This window comes from Perca flavescens, chromosome 19 (genome assembly GCF_004354835.1).
Source record: "Perca flavescens isolate YP-PL-M2 chromosome 19, PFLA_1.0, whole genome shotgun sequence".
Lineage (NCBI taxonomy): Eukaryota > Metazoa > Chordata > Actinopteri > Perciformes > Percidae > Perca > Perca flavescens.
In genome coordinates, this window is record NC_041349.1 from 14,479,890 (window position 1) to 14,494,384 (window position 14,495).

Here is a 14,495-nt window from a genome sequence, read left to right on the forward strand (position 1 = left end):
TCCTTATTGCCCGCAAGAATCATGGGAGGTAAAAGCGTGTCCTAGTCACGCACACTGGTTCAGGATTTTTGACACACTGTATTCCTCCCGTTAGAAAACAGCACAATGAGCCCGACCTTTGACCCCAGCCTTGCTACCGATCTGGTGGAGAGGACCACGTATCTTTGGAAGCAGTTTTGCCAGGGCCCGGAAATCAACGCCACCTGTGACCAATACTTCCTTTCCAACAATTTTTCTGAGATCGAAGGGATTCCCGGTCTGGCCAGTGGGATCATTTCAGGTGAGAGAGAGGGAGAGGGAGAGAGAGAGGTGAAGCATTTCAATACAGAGGTATCCACATTTAAATATTTAAAAAACACAGAGGAGCAGACAAGACTGTTAAAGGTAGATAATGTGAGCACATGATGAATATTACCTTGATTGAAAGTTCCAACTCATTTAGTGGCATTAATTCACTGTAAACAATGATATGTTGTAGCCTCTCATGAATCTCTTTAGGAATCAGATTTCAGTTCAACTAAATCAGAAAGAGGATTTAAGCAATCAAAACCATTTGTAAAATTTTCATTCATATGTAAAAAACATGCAGAAATTATGTTAAATAATTGAGTTTGCTTACAGTTTCAGTTTATATTAAAGTAATAGTTTGACATTTTGGGAACTGCGTTAATAAGCCACTTAAAAGGCCCACCTATATTTAGAATATTACCACCGATTTACTTTGCTGTCAGACAGTCCTTTCCCATGGGGAACTGAAGCTTTTATTTAGTCTCTCTTCAAAGCCACCAGACTCCTTTGGCAAAAACAGTAACTTTTCCTCACAGAACGCAGGTTTCTAGTTGCTGGTCTACCGCTTCTCGATCGATTCAATAGTTTGCGTTATTGTGTGACTTTGGTGAATCTGAACTAACCCTTTAAAGCAACACTAGAGAACTTTTCCCGCTTCGGTCCCCCTACAGGTTGGAAGCGGAACTGTCCCATTACGTCTCATTCGAACTACAGATCCACTACCCAATCTGGCAAACTTGCATAATGCGGTTATAGCCGGTAGAGGGCCGCAAAGCGAATTTAGAAGTGCCGTTCACCCTGTTACAAGTTGATGAACCACTGAAACGATTTTGGAAACATTATTTTAAGGTACAAAAAGTTCTCTAGTGGTGCTTTAAAACCCCAAAGTCACACAATAACCCAAACAAACTAAGTGATTGAGGCAGTTAAAAATTAAATTCAGTGCTCTTTGAGCTACAGAGGTAATCAAAAACAACCATGGTGTTGCTTTTAGTAGAAATCTTACTGAAATCACACTTGAATAAAGCGCAAATTATAATTTTCTCACATATGTAGGTGCGACGGTCCAACTATTTTTCATCTGCTCATGTGTGGATCATGTACATGTAGTAGTAGTAGTCGGTACAGAGCCATGTCTGCTATATATCTATTTTGTGTCTGTTTTGGAGTATATCGGTGAATCAACACTAAAGAACTCTGCTCATAATCTTACTACTGAGCATGTATTGAATCTGCTCCTCATAGAGAACCTGTGGAGCTCCTACCCCAGCCGAGGGGACGTGTTGGAGAAAGGCTTCCTTAGCTCCACTCACGATGCACATCCGGCCTCCACTCAGCAGCCTTACGTGTTTGCTGACATCACCACCTCCTTCACACTGCTGGTGGGAATCTTCTTCCCCTCCGTCACAGGTGCAGGCACTTTCTTGCCCTTCCTCGTCTGCTAAACCAGCTGCGTTTAAGTGCAACTTAATAGAAACACTTAAGACACTGTAAGCATAATGTAGTCGTCATTCTGTTTATGAAAATGCATTATTGACAGGAAGAACACAGTGGGTGTGCTGTTTATTCATGCTGTTTCAGGATCAAGTACAGTCTTTTTCAGGACTCTTATTCTGTCAGGCATCCTGGATCTCTTTCTACTCGCTCAATCAATAAAACTCCAATCTGTGCAATTCGGTTTGAATTTCAAAATTTAAGTTAAATTTTAAATTGTAAACAGATGGACTCTCCTCCATGATCTGAAGAATATTTTTACACTTATTTTCACACAACCTCTCAACACTCACTAGATACATTTTAAACGAGCACGATATGCAAGCTATCATCAAGGGTTTTTTTACCTTTAAAAACATGCCATCATGAACACAAATTATATTTATATAATAAATGTCAATCCCAATAACCAAGTAATACTACTTGTAACACTTAGGTTAATAATCCTATTAATCAAAATGATTTTCTTCTTTTCCTCAGGAATCATGGCTGGTTCCAACCGGTCGGGTGATCTGAAAGATGCCCAGCGCTCCATCCCCGTTGGAACCATTCTCGCCATCATCACCACCTCCATCGTCTGTATCCAACCCATAATCCCACACACAGCAACACTTTTCCAGAGAATGTGTGTTTAAAACCTCCTGCTAAAGAAGTACTAGCCTCCTTCAGCAACTCGACAACAACATGTTGTTTTGAGGGTATGAAATACAAGTTGTATCGTAATAGTTTAGGGAATCTCAAGCTAACTTTTCTCTGTTTTTATTATGGAAACAGTCCGTCTCACATTTTAGCTAAATTAATTGCTCCTTTTATAGTTCTATTATGTCTAAAAGGCACTTAGGATGCACTTGATCTGATTTGATTCGAGTGCTGAGAATCGTTTTCCTGAGTGCTGTCCATCCAGACCTGAGCAGTGTTGTCTTGTTTGGAACTTGCATCGACGGGGTGCTCCTCAGAGACAAGTCAGTAGAATTGCTCTTGCATCTTTGTGTTATGTCCTGTTATGTGTGAGAGATACATTTTTATTGTGCGTGTTTTGTTGAAAAAGAATAGTTGTAATACTTTTGTCCACTGCTTCAAAAGCTCTAAACACTTGTATTGATTTCCCTCCCGCAGGTTTGGCGACTCAGTCAAAGGGAACCTGGTGGTGGGGACTCTGGCTTGGCCGACTCCCTGGGTCATTGTGTTTGGCTCTTTCTTCTCAACATGTGGCGCAGGCCTCCAGTCGCTGACCGGCGCTCCCCGACTTCTACAGGCCATTGCCAAGGACAACATCATCCCCTTCCTCCGGGTTAGAGCTGCAAATACTCATTTTTAATTACAGGGATTAGGCCTGCATGATAAATCGTTATAAAATCGCGATCTCGATTCACGTTGTTCACGATTACATTTTTAAATGACTTCGATTTAAATAAAATAAAAAATGTAATTTGTGTGGAAGTATTTTGGATTCAAGCAAGACGACGAGGGTCAGTCTGATGTGATATGCAAGGCATGCTTTGCACTTGTTGCAGCACTGCAAAGTAACACCACAAGACTTTACCAGCACCTCAAACGTCACCACAAAGTGCAATAAGATGAAGCCGTACAAGGCAAGAGGTCCGAAAGACGTTTCAATTAGCCTATTTACAGCCATGTTCAGGGCCATATTCAGCGCAGTGCGTTAAACTTCTATTTTTGGTAACCTACTTGAATGGCCAGTTGAATGTTAATTCTATAAAAGGCAAGCAGTTAAAGAGTGTGCTAAGAAATCATTCCGTTTTTGATACTGTACTTAAATTGGCAATTGACAAACTCCATTTCTCTAGAGACTGAATCGTGCAGGCCTAACAGGGATCCAAATTAACATAATAATTGTCTTGTTACATTTACTTTAAATATCTGATATTTGCCTGATGAGCATCTTGTCTTCCTAGCATTGCAGCATATTAGCTGTGTTGCATGATTTCAATACTAAAACATATATACCAAAACCATATGACAAAATTATTTTCTCTCTCTTTTTCTGAGCCAGTAAAAGTATACACTGGGCCAGTATTGTTTCCAGTGGGGAAAGAAATGTTTTTTTGGGCACTGTTTTAACTAAAAGTAAGAAAGAAACGTGACACCATGTGAAATTAAACACACATCTCATCACATCTCACAAATAAGAAATGTTGGTGCAGAAATACTGGAGGAAATCCTAAAGTAGAATTCATAACGTAATGTATGTTTCCTCTTACCTTGAGTGTTATTGGTTTATTTCAGATAGTTTCAATGTGATTTATTGAGATTTGGAGATATTCTCTTTAAATGCTTAAATGCTCATGTTTAAGTAACAATTTGTTTTGCTGTGCTCAAACTGTTGTCTCTTTCCAATTACCGTATAATAACGGTGTTAATTGCAACGATCCAAAGACCTTGTAGTCAACGCTTTTAGCCCTCTACAGCATGTGGGGATAAGATGGGTAGCAAGCGAATTTTAGGAGTAAAAGCTCGCTGTATGGCCTATGGATTGTCATTTCATTTTGTTTAAAAAATGATGTTGCTATTAAATTTTTTCGTTACAATTATCTGAGCAAACGGGTAGCACTCTGGGTAAGATGGGGAAAAAAAAGATGTATTGTGCTTCTGGGTAAACTGTCACATTTTCAGTCTGATTTGCTTGGTGCACCTATATCTATGTATTTAGATATCATCTATGTGTGTGTGTGTGTGTGTGTGTGTGTGTGTGTGTGTGTGTGTGTGTGTGTGCGTGTGCGTGTGCGTGTGCGTGCGCCCAGGTGTTTGGCCATGGGAAGGCTAACGGGGAGCCCACCTGGGCCCTGCTGCTCACAGCCCTAATAGCTGAGCTGGGGATTCTCATCGCCTCTCTGGACCTGGTGGCTCCCATCCTTACAATGTGAGACACGAGCTGTGTGTGTGTGTAGGGGGTGTCTCAGTCCCAAGTATCTCATTATTGGAACTTCCATCTTTCTCCTTTAGGGGCTTCAGTTTTAATTCACTTTCTTTTATTTAGGTTCTTCTTGATGTGTTATCTGTTTGTGAACCTGGCCTGTGGTCTCCAGACCCTCCTGAGGTCGCCCAACTGGAGGCCTCGCTTTTCCTATTACCACTGGTACTACAACACACACACACACACACACACACACACACACACACACATAGACACACAGAGTACACACACACACACTAATCTGTGCCTCTGGTGCGTCCAGGACCTTGTCGTTTTTGGGGATGACTATCTGCCTGGCACTCATGTTCATATCCTCCTGGTACTACGCAATCGTTGCCATGGTGATCGCTGGCATGATCTACAAGTACATTGAGTACCACGGGTATGTTGCCATGGAGATGTATTCCCCCCCCCACATGATGTTACATGTACGGCATGGTCAAGAGTGGTGTGTGTGTGTGTGTGTGTGTGTGTGTGTGTGTGTGTGTGTGTGTGTGTGTGTGTGTGTGTGTGTGTTTGAGTAAAAGTGTGCGTTCAGAAGAATCTGTGTGTCTATTTCCAGTGTGAATCATCGGTGGGGTTTTTTTTGTGAGTGTGTGTCAGGGGAGGTCGCAATGTACACACGGTACGGTACAAACATGTATCCGTGTGTGTGTGTGTGTATATCAGAGCGGAGAAAGAGTGGGGTGATGGGATCCGCGGCCTCTCGCTCAGTGCTGCCCGATATGCCCTCCTGAGGTTGGAAGAAGGACCACCGCACACCAAGAACTGGAGGTACAGAGCTGAAGCTTTCTTTTCTCACAACCTGTCACCAAATAAAAATTTATCTTTACTGCCATCAAAAAGTTCAGCATACAGCTCTTTGCATTGCCAGTGGCCCCTGAGTGACTGTACTTGGATTATGCAACGAAACGCACAATTTTCCAAATGCTCTAAATAAAGAAAGAAACCAAGGCTAGTGAACCAAATTTAGTCACTATATTCAGTGATGTAAGATTAAAGAACAGACATCTGACTCCCAAAAGCTACACTGCTCAGTGTGGTCGTGTTTCACAAACTGCTGAAGGCTCTTTTTGAACGTACAATAGTTTCTCCATAGATTGAGTAGGAGAACCTGCCGCTATCGAGTCTAAAAATACACTAAGCACACTCATCTTCTCGCCCGCTCTTCTCCAGGCCCCAGGTGTTAGTCTTACTAAAACTGGACGAGGACGCCCACGTCAAGTCTCCTCGCCTGCTGACGTTTGCCAACCAGCTGAAGGCGGGAAAGGGCCTAACCATCGTTGGCACCGTCGTCTCTGGAAACTTCCTCCAAAGCTACGGCGAGGCCCTCGCTGCCGAACAGGTGGGAAGTTCTGTCTCGGCAGCGTTTTCTGAAACGGTGTTTCATGCGAAGCTCCCGTCAGTCTGCAGATTATCAAATTATCTTCAGATGACCGAAAGTTGTGCTAAATTCTTCCCATTTCAGACCCTGAAGCACCTGATGGATAAGGAGCGCGTGAAGGGCTTCTGTCAGTGTATCGTGGCCCAGAAGCCGCGCGAAGGCATCAGCCACATGATCCAGTCCAGCGGCCTGGGAGGAATGAAGCCCAACACTGTGGTGATGGGCTGGCCTCACGCCTGGAGGCAGAGCGAGGACCCACAGTCCTGGAAGACCTTCATCAGTGAGTCGAAGAGGATGGAAAACCATTCTCAACTGTCAAATCAAAAACGAGAGGGTCTTTTTCTTTTCCTGATCTCGGTAGTTTTTGCTTCAGCGTTAGCAGGCTAACGGCGCCCCCTCTCTTCCTTCCAGACACCGTGCGGGTGACCACAGCAGCCCACTTGGCCCTGCTGGTGCCCAAAAACATCTCCCTGTTCCCCAGCAACAGTGAGCCCTACACAGAGGGCTACATCGACGTCTGGTGGATCGTCCACGATGGGGGGATGCTGATGCTGCTGCCCTTCCTGCTGCGCCAACACAAAGTAGGAGCATGTTCTGTATTTTAACATATTTCGTTTTAATATATTTTTGTCGTTGAAAATATTGCTGCATCACTCTGAATGTCCTCTCTTCTTCAGGTGTGGCGTAAGTGTGGCATGCGAATCTTCACAGTGGCCCAGATGGAGGATAACTCCATCCAGATGAAGAAGGATCTGGCAACCTTCCTCTATCACCTACGCATTGAGGCTGAGGTGGAAGTAGTTGAGATGGTACGCTTCTCACAACACTGGGGTTGTTAATCAGGATATTTCCAGAAATATTATTAGCAAAGTCTTTTCCAGGAAAATAAAATCGTCGTCATTTTTTTATGCTTGGGGATGATTCACGATTTTAATTGATTTTGCAACGTGCAAGAGGACCAAAGCCTGATTGAAACATCATATTTTTAGGCCTACATGTGCAGGCTGCAGAGAAGGAATAAAAAGAGTAAAAGTCTGTCAAAGTTATGCATATTCCAAAAATATGGGTTATCCCATACAGCAGTTAGTTGCTCATATCTAGCAATAGCTACCCGGCTACAGGTATGGACAGATTCAAAAATTAAAACCGTGAGCGCTGATCAGTGTGCAGTCTTTTTTTCAGTTTGTGCCCCTCAAACATGCGATTGTTAGATTAACTGCTACAGTAGTTAGCCAGAGCCTAATATCCACCTGGAGGCCCAACAGCCCAGTCAGCTGGGGCTCCAGTATTTCAGCTATTGACGTCAAGACAGCTAATGTAGCAACTATTATCTTTTGTGACTTTTTGACTGCGAAAGACCTTTTTGTGCATGTTGGAATAATTTGATTTTCAAAAAAATAAAAACTTTTCTATAAAGATAAGTTTTAAAAAGTGATTTAAAAGATGTCACTGATTCTGCAAGTCTTAGATTTATAGCTAGCCAATACACATTGTTCGGGGACATTCACATGAACTGTTAAGTATGAATAATGTTCTTCTCTTCATATGTCTCTCTGTCTCTCCTCCTCTCAGCATGACAGTGACATCAGTGCATATACCTATGAAAGGACCCTGATGATGGAGCAGAGGTCTCAGATGCTCAGACAGATGCGACTGTCTAAATCAGACCGGGAAAGAGAGGTAAGCCTCGGTTAAGTGCACATGAACGTTAATTTTCATGTGTATGAAGAGAGGGAGTAGATTTGCATATAGACAGTCAAGGCAGTAACAAAGGGTTACTGCATACACTGCCTCCACCAGTAGTTAATCACTTTAAATGATCTACTACTGTTTATGATTCCTACAGGTGGATTAAAAGTTGTATTAAATGATTTGTGAAGCATTTGGCTCATTATTAATATCGGGTGCATGCGAGATTAGCCGTGACCTACTCGTCTGATCTGTTTGTGATTGTCGTGCATCATTTTATCAGGGAAATCCTGGTAGCGGCAGCAGTAGGCCAGAGGCAGGTGGAGCTGCAAGGTCTCAGGTGAGGTCAGTGGTTATGGCCAGCTGTGAGTTCATGCGTTTTTTTAATAAAAATTGAAAAGTTATAAATTGTACAGAATGACAGTGTAAAGGTAGTTAGCTCACTATACTCTTGTAAAAATGTTTAGAAAAAGTGATTTACTATATTATGGACATCTTAAACATGATGAAATTGCAAAAATGATTTGTCAGTGAAAATCAAAGGGGAGGAAAGACATTCGTAAAAGCCTTGTTTTAGGCAAATGATGTAAGTTTAATAATGATGAGTAATTTGCTTTGAGATTGTTGTTATTTTCTTCCATGGCTTGCATGATTTCAACATAAAAGCAGATGCTGAAGAGAGACTTAACATGGAGAAAGGTCTTGATTTTAAGGTTTGGAGTTTGCTAGGTCTACGCAAGATACACATTTTTATAAATGCCTCTGAGAGCAGGATATTTCTGTAAAATATTTTCAAACAATACTAGATGAGAGAGTTGTATTCAATTTAGAAATTGGCCAATAATGCGAGGTATTTAGCTTATAACAGTTAAGGTGCATTCTACCATTTTTGGAGCACAAAAAGATAGTTTTGTTTCATTAAACTTTTGGTAACACTTTACTTGAAGGCATTTACATAAGAGTGACATGACACTGTCATGAACACATGACACTGTCATGACACATGAACGTTTATGACTTGTTTATAATGTTTCTGACACGTTCATGACAGTGTCATGTCACTCTTATGTAGATACCTTCAAGCAAAGCGTAACCAAACTTTTTATAAATATCAGCAGGCGCAGCATGCCCCGTTAAGCTTTATTATTAAAATTCATGTCACCTCCTTTTGCCACTGGTCTCCTCAGCGGGTACGCTGGAGTTTTGATGATGTAAGTTTACACAGTAGTAAAACATCAGCTGTATTTAGTGACGTAGAGCAGTTGGGGCATTTTGGCCATTCTGGACACATTGTTAAAGCAAAGTTTTCTTTAGATCAGCAAAAACCTCTGAATCCTTCAGAAAAAGACCCAAAATAAAAGTCTAAAGGTTCTGTTATATTTTATTATTCATACCAATAACATTTTTAGGTAGCATGTTGGCATAGTCAATGGAAAGAAGTGTCTTCAACCAAGACGCTGGATCCTTTCTGCTATTAGGGAATGCCTTTCTGTAGTTGACCCTGGTGTTGGGCCTCTGTAGTGAAAAGGGCAAACAAAATGAGAATGAATTAGAGATCAGTAAGATCATATCTCACATTTGTTACACTCTCAACTTCAAGTCATCGTTCATCTGATATTGTATAGCTCTTAAAAGGTTCTTTATCTGAAGGATTCAATTAATAATTTGTCTAATCTGGGTCAAATGCACATTTTGTTATTAAACTGCCTTGCTCTAAATAGCTCGACCTAAAGAAAAAACTTCCTCTTCTCCCTTTTTCATAAGTCACTTCTGAGTTTCAGTTGCCATTAGAGCTGGGCGATATGGAGAAAATCAAATATAACGATATTTTTTCTCTCCAAATACATTGATAATGATATTGTAGGGTTGACAATTGGTGCTTTCAAAAATTATTTATTCACTGAGATTTTTAATAAATAATCATCCGTAATGTGGAAATAACGACTAAGTGGTTAAAGGCAAATAATAGAACGGTCTGGAAAGTTCAGAAAATCATCACATCACTTTACTGTAATGCAGCCTTTAAAACCAGGAAAAGACACCACTTGTGTCATATTGCGATATTACGATATATCCAAAATTGAAGACGATATCTAGCCTCATACATAGATATCGATATAATATCGATAATATTGCCCAGCCCTAGTTGCCGTTTGACTGAGGTTCTTTTAGATCTGTCCCTGTAGTTATCCTCCAGTGCTAGATTAGACACATGTCTTTTGTATTAGCAAGTTAGGTGACCCTGTGTTGTCTGTAGGTGTATCTTCCCCCCCCAGCTACATGAGTGCTGGAGTCAGCAACACCTCAAACACCTCCATAGGAGACCGAGACAGACGGGTACAAAGAGTGAGAGAGACAGAGACTAAGGAGTTGGGGAAGGGAGAGCAGAGGTGTAGAAGAAGGAGGCAGCGAGTGAGGTAGAATAAAGGTTTTGAGATGAGATTAGAAAGGAACACGTTTGTGTGTCTTTGTGTCAAACCAGGCTCAGCTAGTGAAAGACCGTAACTCCATGCTGCGGCTGACGAGCATCGGATCCGACGACGACGACGACACTGACGGCGGGGAGCGAGACAGGGCGACGAGCGCCGGTAGCGGTGTTGGCGGCGGCGGCGGTGGTGGCAGCAGCGCCGAGCATCAACGAAGAGTTCAGATGACCTGGACCAAAGAGAAGACCTCGCAGTACAGAGCCACCCACTCTGGCTGCTCCACGCCGGAGGGCTTCAGAGACATGCTCAGCATCAGGCCGTGAGGGGAAGGGAACACATTCACAACTTCTCTCAGCCCTGTAAGTTCATTTGACTGGTTTGTTAAATGCATTCTTGTTTTTGTTTTTTTTATTCAGGGACCACTCCAACGTCAGGCGGATGCACACCGCCGTCAAGCTCAACGAGGTCATTGTCAACAAATCCCATGATGCCCGGCTTGTCCTGCTCAACATGCCAGGGCCACCCAGGAACACGGAGGGAGACGAGAACTGTATCCTTAAACACTGAGGGAGGCACTTCTTCTATTCAATTAACCAAATGAGATATTTACGCCGCTAGTAGGACTGTCCTCGAGTAAAGAAATTCTTAGTCGACTAACACTTATACAATTTTGTCGACTAATCGATTAGTTGATTTAATTGACAGAGCTGTGCGCTTTGAGAGGTGGTTAAGACTAGAAAAGCACAATATAAATGTAGTTAATTAACCATCTGTAAAACTGAGTTTCTCCACAATTAATCCTGCAAAAGCACCACTTTAAATCTTGTGTTTACCATAAATGTGCTCATAAGTTTCTTGGAAATGAGTAATTAAGCATGAATAAGCATAAAAAATGACTAATCGACTAAAGAAATCTTAGTCGACTAAAGACCAAAACGACCGATTAGTCGACTAATCGACTAAGAGGTGGCAGCCCTAGCCGCTAGTATGTGTAAGTGTTTGTTGGATGGTCGAATAGCTTCAGAAACTCAACAATTTCTTTAACTCTTCCGAAAAAAACGACAATCTGGCATTCACGCCCACCCACCAGGGTGACATACAGTATTTCTGTCAGCTTCGTGAACAACCGAGTGCAACGCCATGAGTGTCTTCTATGAGAGACTATCTGAAAATTGGCACATTTGAACCATATTGCACCACAAATCTTTTCTAATCTTTAAAAGTCACAAAATGTTAGAAAATGCAAAAATCTGCCAGTGGAGCATCGCACCACGTTTCATAGACTTTGTAGAAACAAGGACGTTGCGGATCATTCACTAAAGTATATAAAGTTATTCAAAAGAATGTCGAAGTATTGGCACAAAATGATTTCCGTTCGCAGAAGAAACTATTTGTCAAAAGAACTTATCACTTTATCTTGTTATATTACAAAACGTTCTTTGTTGTCTCTGGTTATTTTAAACACACAATGGCTCATCATTACAACAAGAAACGTGTTTTATTTCAATGCGTGAGATGGTACACGGACAAAGAATCTTACATCCATCCCTTATCTGTAGCCGCCTGTCCTGTACAGGGTTGTAAGTACAGCTAACAGATAGACAATCAGACTCTCACCATAACACGTTTTTTTGTCCTGTGGCAACAGTACACTCAGTATAGAGGAACGTACACTCTGCAGAAACACTCCTTAACTTGTCAACCAGACATGGAGTTCCTCGAGGTCCTAACAGAAGGATTGGAGCGCGTTCTGTTGGTCAGAGGTGGAGGAAGTGAAGTCATCACCATCTACTCCTGATTGGACAAAACGGAGGAAGCCAGCGTTAAAGACGCAGCCAATCACGCAGAAGTGAGCGAAGGGAGAGATGGGCCTGTGAGCCTGTGGGGGGTGGGGGTGCGTGGGCCCAAAAGGAGAGACTGTCATTGGCTGCAGCATCAGTTGTCACGCCCAACACCTCCCTCCACTTCAGCCCTTTTCTTTACATCTTTACACTTTTCTGTCACGACAAGGGTTTCCATTCCACTTATGTCAAGCTACAGTAATATGCCAACACAATTCCACGAACGAGCAAAAAAATAAGTGTGTGTGTGTGTGTGTGTGTGTGTGTGTGTGTGTGTGTGTGTGTGTGTGTGTGTGTGTGTGTGTGTGTGTGTGTGTGTGTGTGTGTTCTCCACCTGAGGGAGGTATGGTTGGTTGGAGAAGGGGACCAGTGTTTGTGGCCGGGGGGCGTCGATCCACTGACGAGACTCAGGGTTGCTGAATGCATTTTGGAAGCAGATGTGAGTGCTCTGACAGTAGGCTGAATGCCGGAAATTAGTGTTTTCTGTATTTTTTTTCCTCTATTACAATACTGCTTAATAACAGTGTTTCAAAGGAAGGGAGGAGCCTCTAGTTTTAAACCTGCTTACTGGTTAATTTAAGGAAAATCAGTGTGCGATTCTGTTTACTTGAAAGTTTAACATTTAAGAAAAAAATGGTTATCATTTAATAGCATATCAATAGGGGCCTCCTTTCTTAGCATATCCGCTATATACATTAGTAAATGTACAAGTGGAGACTGAATTATTTTCTTGGTAAAAACAGTGTTGGTCTGAACTTGCTGCTTTTTCTCACAATCTATTCTCCTGTATGGAGTCCCATTTTGGCCAGGAGAAGGTAAAAAGATAAATGAAATGGTCATGATGACAATAAAAATGCTCAACATTTGCGTTTGCCACCCCTTATTTTGACTCACCATACAGTTGACTTCCTTAGTCAAATTAAAAGATGAAAAGTGAAAATGATGACTAAGTCTAAGTTATTGAATAAAAACAATCTATTTTTGACTTAAGTCCGAAGTCATAATTATGAGGTCACCCAAATTTTTGTTTTACTCAGACAAAATTGTAGTAAGGGAAATTTATGAGATAAAAAAAAATAAAAATCTAATATGAGATAAAAATCCAAAAATACTTGATACAAAATTATGAGATATTATGACTTTAGCTCAGACCTTTGACTTGGTCACTCAGTCTTTTTGAGTTTCTTAGTAAAAATGGGCCTCTATACACCTGCTACTCCATATTTTCAAGAAAACAAATTACAGAAGTGATTTATATTTACCAAGGGACACATATCTTTTGTCTGTCAAACACCAGCAGTGTGCTCTGCTAATAATGGAAATAGGAATCCATTACTTATACCAAGATGAGCTGTCTTTATGCTCAACATTTACGGTTTTGTGAGGTCTTCTCTGTCGTGCCATAAACTGGCCCACGTTGGACTCGGACTGCCTGTGAATAGTATTGTTAGAGTAGACAATGACGGCGTAGAGTGCGTTTGAAAAAAAAGTGGGGTCAGACTTTGTGGGGGTCGTTGTGCAGGCCTCAGGAAAAGACAAATGAAACAGTATTGTTGACACTCTGGACCATCATGGAGAGGACCGTTGCATTGCATGCTGTCAAAATGTCAATGGGAGAAAAATTGTGTTTGACACATGGTGTTTTCCATTCCTTCCCAGCTTGTTCCCTGAAACTCTATCTCACCATTCACCGAAACTAAACGTGTGTGTGTGTGTGTGTGTGTGTGTGTGTGTGTGTGTGTGTGTGTGTGTGTGTGTGTGTGTGTGTGTGTGTGTGTGTGTGTGTGTGTGTGTGTGTGTGTGTGTGTGTGTGTGTGTGTGTGTGTGTGTGTGTGTGTGTCTAAATTAAGGAGCTGTAAACTAGAGGTGTTTGATTCCACTCTAATGCTTTTGTTCTTTTTCTTTTTTACAGTGTTATCGTGCAGGGATTCTTTTATGTTCATTGTTATTTCCTAAACTTGTTTTTTCTTGCTTGTACATAAAGACAAAAAAAAAAGATCCCAAGTTTTATCTTTTTTTAATTACATTAATATAAAAAAAGGAATCATAAAAAACTTTGCTCGAAAAAATACGGGAAGAAATAAAGCAATTTTGAAAGAAAAGTTACATTTGTTATCCTTTTGTTAAATAACAAGTATTTTTTGTTTGCTGATATTGGTACTATAATTTATAAGAATGTATGATCAAGATGCTTAGATTGATTTTCCTGCTGACTGGGAAGAATGTTGTTACCCAATTATGTAATTTATCAGGTAAAAATGCCAAATAACAGCTTCTCAAATGTGACATTTTATTTTATTTATTATTATTAATTATTATTCATAATAGTTAAAATTGTAATGCAACGGTTTCACTTTTTTGATATTATACACCTAGATTTTGACAAAATAATTAACCAAAAAGAACAAAAGGTGGCCTTACTGATTAAATATTTAAAC

General features: G+C 41.1%; 1 protein-coding gene across 4 annotated transcripts in view; it reads left to right on the forward strand.

The window, feature by feature from the left end:
* Positions 1 to 14,053, forward strand: part of slc12a6 (solute carrier family 12 member 6) — a 33,734-nt gene extending 19,681 nt beyond the window's left edge. Inside the window, exons 10-28 of one of the 4 annotated variants that reach the window (XR_003690894.1) lie at positions 95 to 280; positions 1,534 to 1,698; positions 2,263 to 2,361; positions 2,687 to 2,744; positions 2,899 to 3,073; positions 4,545 to 4,663; positions 4,781 to 4,879; positions 4,980 to 5,099; positions 5,387 to 5,491; positions 5,894 to 6,062; positions 6,186 to 6,381; positions 6,513 to 6,682; positions 6,779 to 6,910; positions 7,674 to 7,781; positions 8,074 to 8,130; positions 10,273 to 10,535; positions 10,633 to 10,766; positions 11,923 to 12,065; positions 13,970 to 14,053. Coding sequence is in view for 3 of the 4 variants with exons in the window: in XM_028563759.1 (XP_028419560.1) it covers positions 95 to 280; positions 1,534 to 1,698; positions 2,263 to 2,361; positions 2,687 to 2,744; positions 2,899 to 3,073; positions 4,545 to 4,663; positions 4,781 to 4,879; positions 4,980 to 5,099; positions 5,387 to 5,491; positions 5,894 to 6,062; positions 6,186 to 6,381; positions 6,513 to 6,682; positions 6,779 to 6,910; positions 7,674 to 7,781; positions 8,074 to 8,130; positions 10,273 to 10,535; positions 10,633 to 10,766; positions 11,923 to 12,014 (2,447 nt within the window). In the remaining variant the exon portion in view is untranslated. Of the gene's footprint in view, positions 1 to 94; positions 281 to 1,533; positions 1,699 to 2,262; positions 2,362 to 2,686; positions 2,745 to 2,898; positions 3,074 to 4,544; positions 4,664 to 4,780; positions 4,880 to 4,979; positions 5,100 to 5,386; positions 5,492 to 5,893; positions 6,063 to 6,185; positions 6,382 to 6,512; positions 6,683 to 6,778; positions 6,911 to 7,673; positions 7,782 to 8,073; positions 8,136 to 10,272; positions 10,536 to 10,632; positions 10,767 to 11,922; positions 12,416 to 13,969 lie in introns of those variants that run through there. The other 3 variants (XM_028563759.1, XM_028563760.1, XM_028563761.1) reach the window with 3 other exon arrangements.
* Positions 14,054 to 14,495: the final 442 nt, after the last annotated feature.